This window comes from Bos indicus x Bos taurus, chromosome 5 (assembly GCF_003369695.1).
Source record: "Bos indicus x Bos taurus breed Angus x Brahman F1 hybrid chromosome 5, Bos_hybrid_MaternalHap_v2.0, whole genome shotgun sequence".
Taxonomy (NCBI): Eukaryota; Metazoa; Chordata; class Mammalia; order Artiodactyla; family Bovidae; genus Bos; species Bos indicus x Bos taurus.
Window position 1 is genome coordinate 92,182,102 of NC_040080.1, and position 16,890 is coordinate 92,198,991.

The window sequence follows — 16,890 nt, forward strand, 5'->3', positions numbered from 1 at the left end:
TGGTTTGGACGTATTTAGTCAGTTCAGTTGCTCAGTCGTGTATAACTCTTTGCGACCCTATGAACTGCAGCACGCCAGGCCTCCCTGTCCATCACCAACTCCCGGAGTCTACCCAAACTCATGTCCATTGAATCGGTGATGCCATCCAACCATCTCATCCTCTGTCGTACCCTTCTTCTCCTGCCTTCAATCTTTCCCAACATCAGGTGGCCAGAGTACTGGAGTTTCAGCTTCAACATCAGTCCTTCCAGTGAACACTCAGGACTGATCTCCTTTAGGATGGACTGGTTGGATCTCGAGTCTTCTCCAACACCACAGTTCAAAAGCATCAATTCTTTGGTGCTCAGCTTTCTTTATAGTCCATCTCTCACATCCATACATGACTACTGGAAAAACCATAGCCTTGACTAGACAGACCTTTGTTGACAAAGTAATATCTCTGCTTTTTAATATGCTGTCTAGGTTGCTCATAACTTTCCTTCCAAGGAGTAAGCGTCCTTTAATTTCATGGCTGCAGTCACCATCTGCAGTGATTTTGGAGCCCCCAAAAATAAGGTCAGCCACTGTTTCCACTGTTTCCCCATCTATCTGCCATGAAGTGATGGGACCGTCTGGATGCCATGATCTTAGTTTTCTGACTGTTAAGCTTTAAGCCCACTTTTTCACTCTCCTCTTTCACTTTCATCAAGAGGCTCTTTAGTTCTTCTTCACTTTCTGCCATAAGGGTGGTGTCATCTGCATATCTGAGGTTATTGATATTTCTCCCGGCAATCTTGATTCCAGCTTGTGCTTCTTCCAGCCCAGCGTTTCTCATGATGTACTCTGCATAGAAGTGAAATAAGCAGGGTGACAATATAGAGCCTTGACGTACTCCTTTTGGAACCAGTCTGTTGTTCCATGTCCAGTTCTAACTGTTGCTTCCTGACCTGCATACAGGTTTCTCAAGAGGCAGGTCAGGTGGTGTGGTATTCCCATCTCTTTCAGAATTTTCCACAGTTTATTGTGATCCCCACAGTCAAAGGCTTTGGCATAGTCAATAAAGCAGAAGTAGATGTTTTTCTGGAACTCTTTTGCTTTTTCTATGATCCAGCAGATGTTGGCAATTTGATCTCTGGTTCCTCTGCCTTTTCTAAAACCAGCTTGAACATCTGGAAGTTCACGGTTCACGTATTGCTGAAGCCTGGCTTGGAGAATTTTGAACATTACTTTACTAGTGTGGACATATTAGCTGTGAATAAGCCATTGATTTCTGTCCAGAAATGTTTTGCATCTATAAACTGAGAGTAATACCATGTCATCAGTATTTGAGAGGGTAAAATGAGAACCCGTACAGAAGTTTTGGAAATAGTGAAAAGTACTCTCCATACCTAGGAACTGTGTACATGTAGTTCAGTAGGAGAGTTTTCAAAGACGTGGAGACGTGGATACAGCCTTTGCCCAAGCCTGAGAGTAAGAGAAGAACGAGAAAAGATGGCTGAGCTAGCTCGTGAGGCAGACTGGGGCCTTCTCTGGTGGTTGGACAGAGAGGCTCTTCCCACAGCTGGGACGGTGAATGGGGCCGTGTTTGTACACAGATGTAATCTGTTGTGTGTGTCCTTGGATGTTTTTGAGGGAAGATAAGAACAGCATTCTATAAATGAGCAATCCCTGTCTCTTCCAGCCTCTCCCTAAGAAAAACTTTTCATAGTAAGAGGAAGCATAAAGATAGTTCCATCCAGCCCCCGTGTTTATAGAGGGAATTGAAGCCAGGGAGGCTACGTGACTTTTGTATTGTTTAGTAGGTAAATGTAATCATTCTTTTCCTGCCATTTTGTTGTTGTTTTGGTAACCATTTGAACACAACAGTGAGTTTATAGGTAGTTTTTTAAAGTCTCAGTGTTCCAGAAAAGTTTCAAGTGCAGTGTAAAAAACTATCTTGAGAGTAAGTTGCTGATGAAGCCCGTCACCCCTGAGTACTGTAATGTGTGGTTTTTAAAAATAATTTATTTATTTTTATTTATTTATCTATTGTGTATTTGGCTGGGCCAGATCTTAGTTGCAGTGCCTAAGATCGTCAGTCTGTGTTGCAGCATGCAGGATCTTTTTTTTTGTTTCTTCAGTTGAGGGGTCTAGTTCCCTGACCAGGGGTCAGACCTGGGCCCCCTGCACTGGGAGCACAGAGTCTCAGCCACTGGCCTACTGGGGAAGTCCCTGTAGTGTACTTTTATAGACAAGTACATTCTCCTACAGAACCAGGATATAACTGCCAACATCAGGAAATCACCATGTACATTACCATCAAATTCTCAGGCCCATTCAAATTTTGCTTATAAGCCCAATAATGTCTTTATACCCAAACAAATGACATTCCAGAGTTACTCTTGAGTTTAGCTATCATATTTCTTTAAACTTCTTCATCCTGAGAGAGCTCCTCAGTCTTTCTTTAACTTCTATGATCTTGATACCTGTGAAGATGACTGTCCAGTTATTTTGTAGAATTCCCTCGATCTGGCTTTGTCTGATGCCTCCTCCTGATTAGACTCAGGCCATGCATTTGGCAAGACTGTCGCCCAGGTGAGGCTGTTGTTTTTTCATTGCGTCTACCAGGTGGCACGTGATTTCCACGTGTCCCATTTCTGCCCTTGGTCACTTGATTGAGGTTCTGCCGTGTACAGTTACTCTTATTCTGTTTATAATTAATAAGTGTTTATGAGAAAGACACTTTGAAACTATCTAAATTTCCTGCTTTTCATTAAACTTTTGATTTGTTCCTTTATTATATCTGTGTGGACTCCCGGTTTTCCGTTTTATGCAATGGGTTTTAACCCATTATTATCCTGTGCGTAGATGTGTAAACCATTCCTGATTTGGCAGTGGGAGTCCCTGCAAGGTAGCGTTCATTGCCTTTCAACATGTCCTCTCAACATGTCCTCATTGCCTCCTTGTTTTTTCAGAAATATTCCAGGCTAACTTTTATATTTTTTTTCCTGTCTCAGGCCTGGAATCTGCCATTTTTCAAGCAACTCTTGATTGTTTTATTGGAAATTGACATTTACAAGTCAGCATCTGTTGGAGCAATACGCACAGCTGGGCCCTCTCTGTACAGGGCTCACCACTTACTTTAACCTAGCATTACAGGACTCATTCTGTTTTTCTTCTTTCTATGTTTATAATTCCTTCTCCAACAAAAAGAAACCTGGTTACCACTATCCTTAGTATATTATTTCATTAAAAAAAAGAAAAAGCCACTGTTACCTCTTGCAACATGGGGGTCCCCTCCCCCTGGTCAGACCCTGAGTCCCCGTGTCCTCTGCTTTGACCCCTCCTCACACTTCTCAGGCCCCATCCTCCCTGGCCAGGTGGCCCCCACACAGCCTTATTTCTCCTGCCACTTGAACTCAGACACCTCAGAGTGGGCCTTCCCCTGCAAGGACTCCTCCTCACCCCATCCCAGGCTTCCCCACCCAGAAGCTGTCTACATCCTGCTTGGGCTTGGACACCCCATGCTGGGGCACCATTCCTGGCCCTGCTCAGGCGCTGACTGTCTGGTCTGTGCTGCCCTTAGCATCAGCCCATCAGAGGTTTCTCTACATAGAAACATTAACCCACTTAATGCGCACTAAGTGGAAACTGAATCTGCTGTCCCCTTGGTTCTTGGTGAATGCACAGAAAGTGCTCAGTAACAGCACAGGGTGATGAACCTCAGAACAGCTATCCTGTGGGAATGCTGGTTCCTGAGAGAAGATGCAGTTCTGTGGTGCTGCCTTTTAACGGGAGGCTGGGCCTCCAGAGGCCTGGTAGAAACACCTGTGATAGGGACTTCCCTGGTGGTTCTGTGGCAAAGACTTCACACTCCCAATGCAGGGAGTCCTGGTACAATCCTTCAGTCAGGCAGTGAACTAGATTCTGCATGCCACAACTAAAAAACAGAAAAAAAGATACCCTGATGCTGCAACTAAGACCTGGCACAGCCAAATAAATAAATAAATAAACATTAAAAAAGAAAAAAAAAGAAATGCCTGTGACAGAGGCATGTTGCTTCATGCCTTCAGCCCACACAGTGGGCTGCCCTTGTTTGGAGTTTGGGTAAATATAAATTTGTAGCTGTTGGCTGTTTTGAAAAATGGAGAAAAGCAAATTCAAGGTTATCCCTTTGATGCCATCAACAACTGTATATAAACGTCACTTTTGTGAATGTCATCCAATATTCACCTCAGAATTTATGTTCTAGTGTAGCTGCTATCGATATAGCCAGGGATCCCTGGGGTCCCTAAGACCCTTTCAAGGGGCATGGAGTCCTCTCTCCCTTTAAAAAGAGGTATACATAAGAGACTACAGGGACACAGAGAAAGAAAAATGACAATATGAAAAGGATTCCTTTCAGCTGAAAACTTAAGTTTAAGCTGCAGTTAAGAAACCATAACATTCACGTGTATTTGGTGAAGGAGGAAAAAACAACTTGTTTTTCCTTTTTTGGTCAGAATCTCAGAAATTAAACTTAGGTGTCAGGTGAACCTTTTGCACTTCCTTCCATACTCCTTCCCCTCAAAAGATCCGGTTCGAAAGCCCCATCCACATGGAGGGGGGTTTGGTGTCAGGTGCCAGGGCCCAAGCAGGGCATCTGTGCAGGAGGGCAGCTTGGTGTGGCTGTCAGAGCCGATGCAAGCCAGTTTAAAAAAGTGCATGCGAGTGTGCTCAGTCATTCAACTGCGTTCAACTCTTTGCAACCCTGTGGACTGTAGCCCACCAGGCTCCTCTGTCCATGGGATTCTCCAGGCAAGAGTACTAGAATGGGTTGCCATTTTCTTCTCCAGGGGATTTTCGCAACCCAGGGATCAAACCTGCGTCTCTTGCATTGACGGGCAGGTTCTTTACCACTGAGCCACCTGGGAAGTGAAAGTCACTCAGTCATGTCTGACTCTTTGCCACCCCATGGACTGTACAGTCCATGGAATTCTCTAGGCCAAAATACTGGAGTGTGTAGCCTTTCCCTTCTGCAGGAGATCTTCCCAACCCAGGGATCGAACCCAAGTCTCCCGCATTGCAGGTGGATTTTTTACCAGCTGAGCCATAAGGGGAGCCCAAGAATACTGGAGTGGCTAGCCTGTCCCTTCTCTAGCAGATCTTTCCGACCCAGGATAGGGAAAGCTTAGAAATGTATATGGAAACCAAAAGTTTCCAAACCACTTATCCATTTTGTTTTATTTTCATCAAGTCATTCTGTTTTGTTTTTGGTGTACATTAATTCAGTGTATTTCCAAACCACAAGTATAATCTAAGTATTTTTCACTATTTTAAATTCTGACCTCAGACCATATCTCTGAAGATTTTCTCAAGCCCCTTCATATGTAAACTTGGTAGCCACGTGGTTACAATTATTAACTTATTATGAATTTTAAATCTGATGCATATAAAGTCCTCTCCTCTAAAAACAGGTTATTCAGTAATAGATATTACGTGGTTAGCCTAGAATGAGAGTATTGATCTTGTCAAAACTGGTGGTCATGGGATTTTGCTTTCTGCCTACATGTTATGCTACCAAGGCCCTCAGGATACAGAAGGCACTGGGGACACACACGCTGCTCTGAAAGGCAGAAAGGTGGGAGTGAGTCAGGCAGCAGAGAGGAGAAATCATTCTCGTACCCAGTAAGCTCCAAATCTAGAACAATGATTACATCCTTGATTATCACATTGAAAAAATCCGAAGGAAGCACCAACAGAGTCTCCAACAATGAGAAAATTCTTTGAGGATGTGTTTAACCAATAGAATATTATACAAGCAATGAAAGTGGGAGCTAGGAAGACTGTGTTGCAACATGAATGGGTCATGATAGTGAAAAAAGTGTGTCAAGTGAAATGAGTCATGATAAATCAAGATAAGTGAAAAGCCAAGATATTATGTAGTCTGTGGTTTTAAACTCTGACAAAATATTTTTATGCATTTGAAAAAAAAGGAGTACATTAAAATAATTGTATGCAAGGCAGTGAGACTATTTCTCTAATATTTTGCACACTTTAAGCAATGTTCTTCTGTTGCTTTTACCATTTAAAAGAAGCTCTGTAGTATATGTCTACAGTCAAGGAGACACATAATGTTAAATCAGGAAGAATGCTGTATTTTTCTAATATAATTAGAACACAATGAGTGGTTTTTTTTTGGTCAGTATCCCAAATGTGGCATACACATTCAAATGACTGCTGACCCTTTACGAATCACTTGTGTGATATTCCTGATTGCTTAGAATAATTTTTTAACTGTCCTCTTGAACAATATGAATTGGGTAGTTCCAGCAACACAGATGGGAACATTTCCTCTTCATTCAAGAGGAAAATAAGACTTTCCTGCATCAGGTAGAGTTGTTAGGGGACATCCAGGTATTGATGTCCTCAGAAGCAGAATTTAGTGAAGGCTGATGCTTGTGGCTTCTTGGACTTGCCATATTCAAAGATAATGATAGAGGTGTTTTCTTTCTATTATTTCTCTTTCTTACCCCTGCCTTCCCCCTCTTTAGGTTTTCACTGGAATTTTCACAGCGGAAATGTTCCTGAAGCTCATAGCTATGGATCCCTACTATTATTTCCAAGAAGGTTGGAACATTTTTGATGGATTTATTGTCTCCCTCAGTTTAATGGAACTGAGTCTAGCAGACGTGGAGGGGCTTTCGGTGCTGCGATCTTTCCGATTGGTATTCCATATTTCTCCAATTTCTTTTTTACATTTCCTGTCTTGTAGCTAGTAGGAAGAATTTTGTATAAGTTAATCTGATGATTTTACAAAATTCTTAGCTGTATCCTGCTCCCAGTTTCAGTTGACTGTTTATTGGTTTATCAACTAAAATATTGAAAAACTTTTCTGCTGGTTACCTAATCTAGAAAGTAGGTTTTTTTTAATCAGTCAACAAACATAAATCAATTTTATGAAGTTCCTCAGAAAATAATGGTTAATCTAAAAGATGAAGAAGGATTCACAAGAGCTATTCTGAGGTCTGATTTGAATTTGCTCGTGAGCCCATTTCTTTATCTGAACATCTCCCTGAAATGGCAAATATTTCTCCCTTTTCCAAAGATGGCTCATTTCTTCTATCATGGTGACCCCTTCCAGAAAATGAGAATAAAATAATGTTTTTTTAAGTTATATTGAAATTAGTTGTTGAACACAGATCTTTAGCTAAGAAGGATTTTTTTAATGTATTTGAAGAAATTAGTGTTCAAATTACTAAAATGCCTCTGAATGTATTAATAGTTAACAATATCCTCAGAATAGCTTCCTATGAAGCATAGGCATGAGTGATGTCCTGATTGAGTCCCTTGAGAAGCTGAGTTACCTTGAGGGTATCCCAGTCAGACAGAGCATCAGAGATGGCTTAGATTTGTTTCTCTTATTGGGAAAATACCTAAGCACTGACAACTGAAAGGATTTAAGGATATTCAGTTTATCTAAGAAAGAGAATTGGATTAGAATGAAACTGTTTATAAAACAGAAATCTCATTCCATCCAAGTCACAAATAACATCTGTCACATTTCTGGAACCTCTGCTTACTGGTCTTTGGTTAGGATCCAGCCAACAGTAGACTTTTTGAGAGTAGTTCTTGTTATTTAGAAGATATGAAGAATTAAGTGATAGAAGCATTATCACTAATACTCTGAATAAATTAACAGCCAGTCAGAATGGTGGAAAACTGTGAGAGACCCAGATTACGTACAGAGCATCACCTGGTAAATCTTGAACTCTCAGACAAAACTCAGATTTTCAGTAGGGGAAAAAAAATGTCCAAATCAGCATGGTTGCCTTCTACGAGAATTCCTGTTAACATCCTGTTACACATACTACTACATGTGTAGTTATTAACTTAAGACATACGATGGTGATCTCTGTTCATGGGCTTTATTATAATTCTCAGCTGGCTAGCCAAGACCTTATAATCATTCATCACAGAATACAGAAATTTTCTGATTAACAGATACCAAAAGTTCTGCCCTCTGAATTAATATCAGTGTAGTCCCTTTTCATAAGGCTTTTGCTATATTAGAACTGCCCCTTCGAAACTGCTTTTCCTCCCAGTTAGTCTAAGCATGTCACAAAGTTTCATATCAACCATTACCTATTTATTGGCAGGCAAAAAGAGAGATATGTGGAATTTTTAAATGCTTGCTTTTTTAAAGAGACAGATGATTTATTCTCACTGTCCTTACCAAGCTGATCTTTCGGTTCACTACAAATCACATTTTCCTTAATATGACTGCTGAGAAGTCAAGGGAAAATCAGTAGGAAAAGGATATGTTCATGTATGGATTTTTAAAAGGTGGATTGACCTAGAGACTAATTTAGGGACTAGAAGCAGTATTCTTGGTTCTTAGTTCTAAGTCTTTCACTTATTTTGCAGTTAATTAGTTTTCCTTTATCTGTTCCTCAGTTTCTCTCAGTTTTAAGATACTGTTAGAAAACCCTGAGAATTTCCCAAGGGTGCTCAGTAAATGTAATGATCTTACTAATTTTGTATGTTTTTATTGTAGCCATGTGATAAGAATAAATTAATTGAATTTCATTTGGGTTTTGTTTGGGTTTCTTTTCCGTAGCTCCGAGTCTTCAAATTGGCCAAATCCTGGCCCACCCTGAACATGCTGATCAAGATTATTGGAAATTCAGTGGGTGCCCTGGGCAACCTGACCCTTGTGCTGGCCATTATTGTCTTCATCTTTGCTGTGGTGGGGATGCAGCTCTTTGGAAAGAGCTACAAAGAATGTGTCTGCAAGATCAACCAGGACTGTGAACTCCCTCGCTGGCACATGCATGACTTTTTCCATTCTTTCCTCATTGTCTTTCGAGTGTTGTGCGGGGAATGGATCGAGACCATGTGGGACTGCATGGAGGTGGCTGGCCAGGCAATGTGCCTCATTGTCTTCATGATGGTCATGGTTATTGGCAACTTGGTGGTTAGTACTAACTTGTACATCTTTTTGTTCTGTGCTCTGAGCATTTGACCCTTGACCCAGAAGCCCAGTCTACTTAGTCCTTCCATGTCTCTGTTGGTCTTTATTCTTTCTTGGCCCAAGAACCCTAAGGTACAAAGGAAAAGAGACTGCTGTTTTCAGAGGCCTAGTGGGTCATGAGCCTCACAACCTGTCAACCTTTTCATAACTGTGGAAACAAAATTCAGCAGTTAAGGCACTTTTCCAAAGTCCCGCAGCTAATAAACGTCAGGGCTTGTATTAGATCCTTGACTTCAAAGTCTGTGGTCTTTCTACTATTAAAAAAACCTCAGAACTTCTCAGCCTGATCTTTTGGGCTGGATAATTGTTTGTTGTGGAACTGTCCTGTGTATTGTAAGGTGTTTGCAGTATCCCTGGCATCTGCTCTTTACTGGCCAGTAGTGACCCCCAGCCCAAGTTGTAAAAACCAAAGATGTCTCCAGACATTACCGACTGTCCTCAGGGGGCAAAATTGCCCTTCTTTGAGAACCATGGATCTAAGCCATCCTAGGATTTTATCTGATGTTTATAAATTTCAAATCACTTCCTTACTTCACTCTGTCCACCTGCTGTCACTTGCCTCTGGAAATAGAATGTTCACCAACAGAAATTAACACCTTGTTTCTCAAAGTGTCATCCGAGAACTAGCAGCAGTGAGAACGTTCAAGGGTGTACTAGAGAGTCAGAATCCTAGGCCACTCCCCACAATCAGTATCTGCAATTTTTTTTTTTTTTTTAGTATCTGCATTTTTAACATGATTCCCAGGTGATCCACATACACATTATAGTTTGAGAAGCACTCATCTTTCAAATCAGGCCAGAGCCCGCCTGCAAGTGTACAAGAAGGAGGGTTGGAAGAAGACACACTCAGATGACCCCTTATAAGCTCACCGAGAGTGGTTTTCTTCCTTTTTCTGCCATAGAGAAGCATATGCCAGTAGGGCATTCCGACTCATCAACCTCTGAACCAGCCTTGCCCACCCTAGTCTTTCATTGGACCTATAAAAACAGGCAATGTAATGTTTCTTAGTCACTCCCATTCTCCATTCCCAGCCATCTCCCCTCAGTCCTGATCCCTCCAGTCTTCCCACTCCTTCAGTGAAGACAGCTGCTGCCTGCAACTCCTATCCATTGTAGAGTCAACATCACCAGCCCTGACCTCCCATTGCTCTAGTCTCCTGTCCTCGGTAGTCTCAGGGACATCTTCCCATGACTGGCTACAGACACCTGAGCACATGACAAAATCCACTATTATTTCTGCCTGTGATGACACTGTTCCCAGTTCCCCCTTGGCTCAGTCCTTCTGCCCGTGTCATCTCTGGGAATCTGTCAGTCTCTTCTGACTTTTCTCTCCATTCCAGGTAAATATCTGATGTCTCTCATATCTTTCTTCTTAGCATTTCTATATATGCATCTTTCTTTGCAGTATTTCTGAGATCTGCCCCTTCCTTTCCATTTCTACAACCCATCTGGTATTTCTAAAAGTCCAAGGAAGACCATCTTCGTTACAGTCACCTTGAGTTTCACTCATTAAAAAAGGCCAAGTCCCAGGACCTACACCAGATCTACTGAATCAGAATCTTTCTGGTGAGACCAAGGAGATGCTCGTTTTTAACAAGCATCCCACTCCAGGAGATTCTTCTGCTTGCTGAGGTTTGAGGTTCCTATAGCCTGATCCAGACCCTTATCAACTCATGCAAGGAACAGCTTCCTAACTCCCAACCCCTCCTCCCAGCCTACCACATGTGTACCTAGTAGGAATGACTTTCTCAAGTCTCTGTCATCATCTGTGACTCCTTTACTCAAGGACCAATAGTGGATCCAATTAACATTCAAATATTTCAGCCTGGCCTTCAAAGCCCTCATCAGCTGACCCCCACTTAACTGACTGTATTCCTCTGTAATGCTGCAAATGGCCAAGGTAACCCAGATACGTAGAGTTCATATATTGTTTCTGTTTCCCCCACCTTGTACATATGATTATTTCCACCTAAAATGTAAGCCTTACTCTTCTTCAGAAGTATGACAAAGTAAGGGCCAAGTGTAAATCAAGAAGTGAACATCTCTCCCACTTTTCAAAAGTAAGTCTTAATAAAAATAAATTAATCTTAATGCCCAGTGTGGTTAAGAAAAGAAAAATAAATGAACTTGTTTCTAATGGCCTGACACTTAGATATAGAACCCCAAAGTCACCATCACCCTCTTGCTAGAGCTACTTAATTCTGATAAATGTTAGGAAAACAAAGAAAATCAATTCTTAAAATAGGATAACATGGAATATATTTCAGTTCCACCTTCGAGATTTGTTACATGAAAGTCTGGTTCTCCAAGCCTAGTTTTTTTCTAACCTGGGTCCTCCAGGACACCTGCTGCTGAAGAACACGTGGCGTCTAGGCATTCTTTGATCCTTCTCAATAATCCATGCCCACCTCTTTGTATTTTTTGTATTTTTGTATTTGTTTGTATTTTTGGAGAATTTTCTCCCAAAATGGGTACAACCTTTGCTTGTTCTGATTATAAGAAAAGCAATATGTTTTGAAGTACATATATATGTGAATAGCACTATAAAAGAATCAAAAAAAGGAGTACTAAACTCCTTGTATTACAACCAAAACCAAACAAAATGTCCACATAGTGACACGAGCACTTAAAACACTACGTGAGTCAAACAGAACACAGTAGAAACTCTGGAGTCTTTTACGTAAGCCTGTGAGCTTGCAGTTTACAGCCCTAGTTGAGTGGATAACTGTACCCAACACCATTCTCCATTCACTCGCCATTTTCCTAATGCTCCTGGTGCAGGTACTGAACCTGTTTCTGGCCTTGCTTCTGAGCTCCTTCAGTGCTGACAACCTGGCAGCCACAGACGATGATGGAGAAATGAACAACCTGCAAATCTCCGTGATCCGGATCAAGAAGGGCGTGGCGTGGATCAAACTGAAAGTGCACGCCTTCATGCAGGCCCATTTCAAGCAGCGCGAGGCCGACGAAGTGAAACCTCTGGACGAGCTGTACGAGAAGAAAGCCAACTGCATCGCCAACCACACCGGCGCCGACATCCACCGGAACGGTGACTTCCAGAAGAATGGCAATGGCACCACCAGCGGCATCGGCAGCAGCGTGGAGAAGTACATCATCGACGAGGACCACATGTCCTTCATCAACAATCCCAACCTGACTGTGCGAGTGCCCATCGCCGTCGGCGAGTCCGATTTTGAGAACCTAAACACCGAGGATGTCAGCAGCGAGTCGGATCCTGAAGGCAGCAAAGATGTAAGGTCCCAGCCGAGAAACCTGTCTTGATCCTGTGTAGGAACAAATGATCAGCCTTGGGACTGGTCCAGCCATGGGCCTGGCAGAGAGATTTTGGAATAGCCAACTCTCAACTTCGAACTTTTGGGCTTCCCTGACGACTCAGTAAAGAATCCGCCTGCAGTGCAGGAGAACTGGATTCAATCCCTGGGTTAGGAAGATCCCCTGGAGAAGGGAATGGCCACCCACTCCAGTATTCTGGCCTGGAGAATTCTGTGGACAGAGGAGCCTGGCAGGCTACAGTCCATGGGGACACAAAGAGTTGGACAAAACTGAGGGACTTTCACTTTACTTTCAACTTTGAGAACCAATTCTACCCACCCCCAGACGAGCTAGATTCCTGAGATGGTCCCTCTTGCTTCTGAGTCATCTGGATCAGGGGCTGGAGGAAACCCTCGAGTACTTCCCTGCCATCAATCTGTCTGAGCTGTACCACTGAGACCAGCTATAGGCACCTTCTACTTAGGGTGGACCCCCGTCATCTGCGAGCAGGCTATGATGTTGTACGCCCTCCTGACAGGTTCTGCAGGCCCTGTGATAATTGTCAGCCCATGGTGAATTGCATGATGATGAGTTTCTAGCCTGAATTGTAGCTGCTGCGTCATCAGTACCAAAGGCAGTGTAGTCAGCATAGAGCAGACGTGCTGCTATAGCAATGCTTCTCTCCTTTCTCCTTATGTATCTAGAAACTGGACGACACCAGCTCCTCTGAAGGAAGCACCATTGACATCAAACCAGAAGTAGAAGAAGTCCCTGTGGAGCAGCCTGAGGAGTACTTGGATCCAGATGCCTGCTTCACGGAAGGTGAAAGGGGGCCAGGAGAGCGGATGGCATGTAGCACTTGCATGGCTTGCAGACAACGTTTATGCTAGGGTCCGTGGTTGGCCGGGGAGAAGGGGGCTTTGTGGGTATCTGCAGGAACTTTGTTCCCTGCCTCATCAGTTTCAGGGAGGCTGATACCATTTTCCCCATTGGATGCTCAGCTGTAACAAGTTTTTATTCTCAAACTTTTCTTTGTCCATTTTTCTCAACATCAGCCCCAAGACTTCCACTGTGTCTGCCTCCTGACTACCCTCTTCTCCTCCCGCTCACTGCTTCTTTATAGGATATCTTCCCATCACCAGAGGGCCTTGCCCTGGCTGCCTGGCAGCATAGCTTCAGCCCCACCACCCTCTCCACTTCTGAGTCAAAGATTCTGAGTCAGCCGCTGAACTCCCGTCGTGCTGTGTGGTGGGGCAGCACCTGGGGGGCCCGGGCGCTCTGGGCGGGGCACGTCCCACAGTCTGATCTGCCTCTCCCGCCGGTGCCAGGTTGTGTCCAGAGATTTAAGTGCTGCCAGGTCAACATTGAGGAGGGACTGGGCAAGTCTTGGTGGATCCTGCGGAAAACCTGCTTCCTCATCGTGGAGCACAACTGGTTCGAGACCTTCATCATCTTCATGATTCTACTCAGCAGTGGTGCCCTGGTGAGGTCTGGGGAGAATCTGCTGGGGGATTGACTGGGCAGGGGTATAGGGACCAGCAGGAAAAACTGGGTGGCCTGAGCCCAGTTTCTCAAACAACACAGCCTGGCTGTAGACCAAGAGTAACGATCTACTCCAGTGCTTCGGGCTGGTGTTTTGAGTCCTGGGGATTAGAATTCACATTTGTCTGTATCTTCATCCTAGACCTCAGCACGATCCCTCTTGAGCCCAAGGCCCCCTTTTCATCAGGATAAGAATACGAATGACCAAGTATCTTCACTGCTTAGCTTGCCTCATCCAAAGCAACTTCCCTTACTTCCCTAAACCCCTGATTCACAAAGGACCACATGTTATATGATTCAGTTTATACAAAATGTCCAGAAGGAGCTGGTCTCTGGAGACAGAAAGCAGATTGGTGGTTGCCAGGACTAGGAGGAGATCGGGAGACTAGAGGGTGACAGCTGGAGGGTGTGGGGTTTCTTTGGAGGGTAATGAAAATATTCTAAATTCGACTGAGGTGATGAATATATGACTCTGAATGCATTAATAGCTATTGCGCTGTAAACTTTAAGTAGCTGAATTATGAGGTATGAAAATTATATCTCAAGAAAAGTTTTTTACAAAGAAAAGCCATGTGTAGCAAGGGACAGTGAAGGGAGACGGGGAGCTGATGACCCGCCAGCACAGGTGGGAAGGCTGCGGGGGGTTGCGGGGGTGGGGGTGGTACTTCCGTGTTGCTCATTTCCCTGTAGGCGCTATAGGCAGCTGCTGCCTCTCTTCCAGGCCTTCGAGGACATCTACATCGAGCAGAGGAAGACCATCCGTACCATCCTGGAGTATGCTGATAAAGTCTTCACCTACATCTTCATCCTGGAGATGTTGCTCAAGTGGACAGCCTACGGCTTCGTCAAGTTCTTCACCAATGCCTGGTGCTGGCTGGACTTCCTCATCGTGGCTGTACGTGTCCTGCTTTCTCCTTCCCTCCGCTGCCAGCAGGAAAACAAAGACAGGGACTGTCCTTCCTCTACTGGCTAGTGTTGCCTGGGGCCCAGTGGGTAGGCCAATAGGAGGTTTGGGTAAAGTTCCCTTCGGAGCACTCAGGTGGTGACTTGGGAAGCGACGCTGAAGTCCCCGCATTTGCTCCAGGGCCTAAGTCACCAGTTCATTAGTGGTTTCACCTAGAAGTTTCTGAGATTAGGAATGGGAAGAGGAATCACTGGTGTCCAAGCTTTGTTATTAGACTGGGAACAGGAAGGTTCTGGCCCCAGACCAGCAGTGTTGTCCTGCTGCTGCCAGGAGAGGGCTGAGAGGACGGGGCGGGCTGGGTGGGATCTAAGTAGACTCTCCTGCTGACCATGCCCAGGTACACTCCCATCCATCTCAAGTCTTCATACCAGACTCATCCGAACAAATCTGCCAAGGAGAGGAAAGAACCCAAAAGAAACCCTCCCCCGACTCCCACTCCTTCCCACACATGGCTATTTCCACAGTGGTGATCAAACTTAAAAAATCCTTTTTTTCTCCAGGTTTCAAGACCATCTCCATGGCTCAGTGGTCTTTACCTGCTGTGTTATTTTTCAGGCTGAAGCCACGTCACCTATAACTATTTCTCACTCCACCAGGAACTGTTCCTTATTGGGCTTTCTAACTATGATGAGTGCTTCTTATTCTGTCTGATCACTGAAGCTTTTTTCTTCTAGTCAAATCAGCATTTGAATGAGAACGAATGGGAATTTCAGGAGCAGGGACAAAGGTGGCTTCACTTCCTTCTGAGGGTGGAGAAGGGGAGTGTTTGGCGGCTGGGTTGGTCCTTTTAAAATAGGTTTCATTGGTGAACTGCCTACGGAGCCCCTCTGGGCTGGCACGAAGCAGCACAGAAGTCAGAGGCACCAGGCACTCCGCACCAGGGTGATCTCTGCTGGGTTAATGCACTCCTTTCCCAACACAGCATCCTCTACTCCTTCCGAGAGCTGTCACTGTGCTCCAGTGGGGTGAGGAGGTCACTGCCCTTAGAGTGAAGAGGGAGGTCTTGCCCCAGGGTGGCCGGCATGAGCGCCTCTAGCCAGAGGTGGCAGCCCCTTGTGACGGAAGGGCCTCTGCCTCCTCCCACAGATGGGAAGCATGAGTTCTAGGAGGTGAGGAATGGGTTTGGGATTAAACCCAGAGACCTGAGGTGACACAGGCCAGTTTTCTTCCTACAGGACAGTGGAAGGTCTCGCGGGAGACCTAGGGGCCCCTTGTCTTCTAGATGTTCCAGAAACTCAAGATGGTTACATCCACTCCCACACTTCCAGCAGCCCTAGGGAAGCTGCGATTCAGCACAGACCTTCCCCACCTTGACCTGCCTCCTGTTCACCCTAACCTGTGCCACTCCCCTCCTCTTCCCTCTGGGTGGGCAATCAAGTACCCCACATTCCGCTGCTATTATAGAAGAAGTAACCATTCTGCAGGTCTCTATGTATTTAGCAAATACTTTCAGCACTCTTTATACTAAGTGACAGGGAAGCAAAAGACATGAGAAAGACATGGAGCCCGCTGACAATAATCCTTAAATCCCCCTAACTTTGGGGAGTTGCTGGATTCTTCCATTGCCATGAGACCTGACTCTGGCTCCTGAAACACTTCTGGACCCGTAACTAATAAACAGAAATCAACAAAATACCATTCTCCGTGTAGAATTGTCCCAGGAGCCATAGGGAGTCACAGGGGACAGGGAGGGATGGCCCTGGCCCTTGGGAAGCTCACCTTAGCTGTCCAGGCCACTCTTGTCTCATTCCAGGCTTGTGGAAATCCAGCATTCTGGGAACAGGTCTCGCTCAGTTTTCTCTCAGACAGAGCAGTGCCTTTATTCTTCATGTATCAAATGTTTATTCAACACCCACAGCACAAAACCTCCTGCCAGGTGTGGGGAAGCAGAGTATGCCAGAGTCGGGGCAGGGGTGGTAGCTCCAGTCTGTGCCCTGGCTGCACTGTGCGAGTTATGGGTGGAGAATAAGGCTTAGACTGACACCTGGACAGCTGGAACCATCAGAGGCTTTGCTGTCCTTTTACATAAAAAGTCTGGGCCCTTTGGTGTTTAGAACATCCAGCAGGTGTGAATTTTCGGCCCTCATTTAGCAGCCTCCCTGAGAGACTCTCTTCCCTCCCGTCTCATCCACCAGTGACT

General features: G+C 44.6%; 1 protein-coding gene across 7 annotated transcripts in view; it reads left to right on the forward strand.

Annotated features, from left to right (window-relative positions):
- The window catches only part of SCN8A (sodium voltage-gated channel alpha subunit 8), a 197,048-nt gene that overhangs the window by 154,506 nt on the left and 25,652 nt on the right, over positions 1-16,890 (forward strand). For all 7 annotated transcript variants that reach the window (XM_027542915.1, XM_027542916.1, XM_027542918.1 and 4 more), the window contains exons 15-20: positions 6,492-6,665; positions 8,558-8,914; positions 11,753-12,223; positions 12,949-13,066; positions 13,573-13,727; positions 14,508-14,681. In XM_027542915.1, the coding sequence (XP_027398716.1) occupies positions 6,492-6,665; positions 8,558-8,914; positions 11,753-12,223; positions 12,949-13,066; positions 13,573-13,727; positions 14,508-14,681 (1,449 nt within the window). The remainder of the gene's footprint in view (positions 1-6,491; positions 6,666-8,557; positions 8,915-11,752; positions 12,224-12,948; positions 13,067-13,572; positions 13,728-14,507; positions 14,682-16,890) is intronic.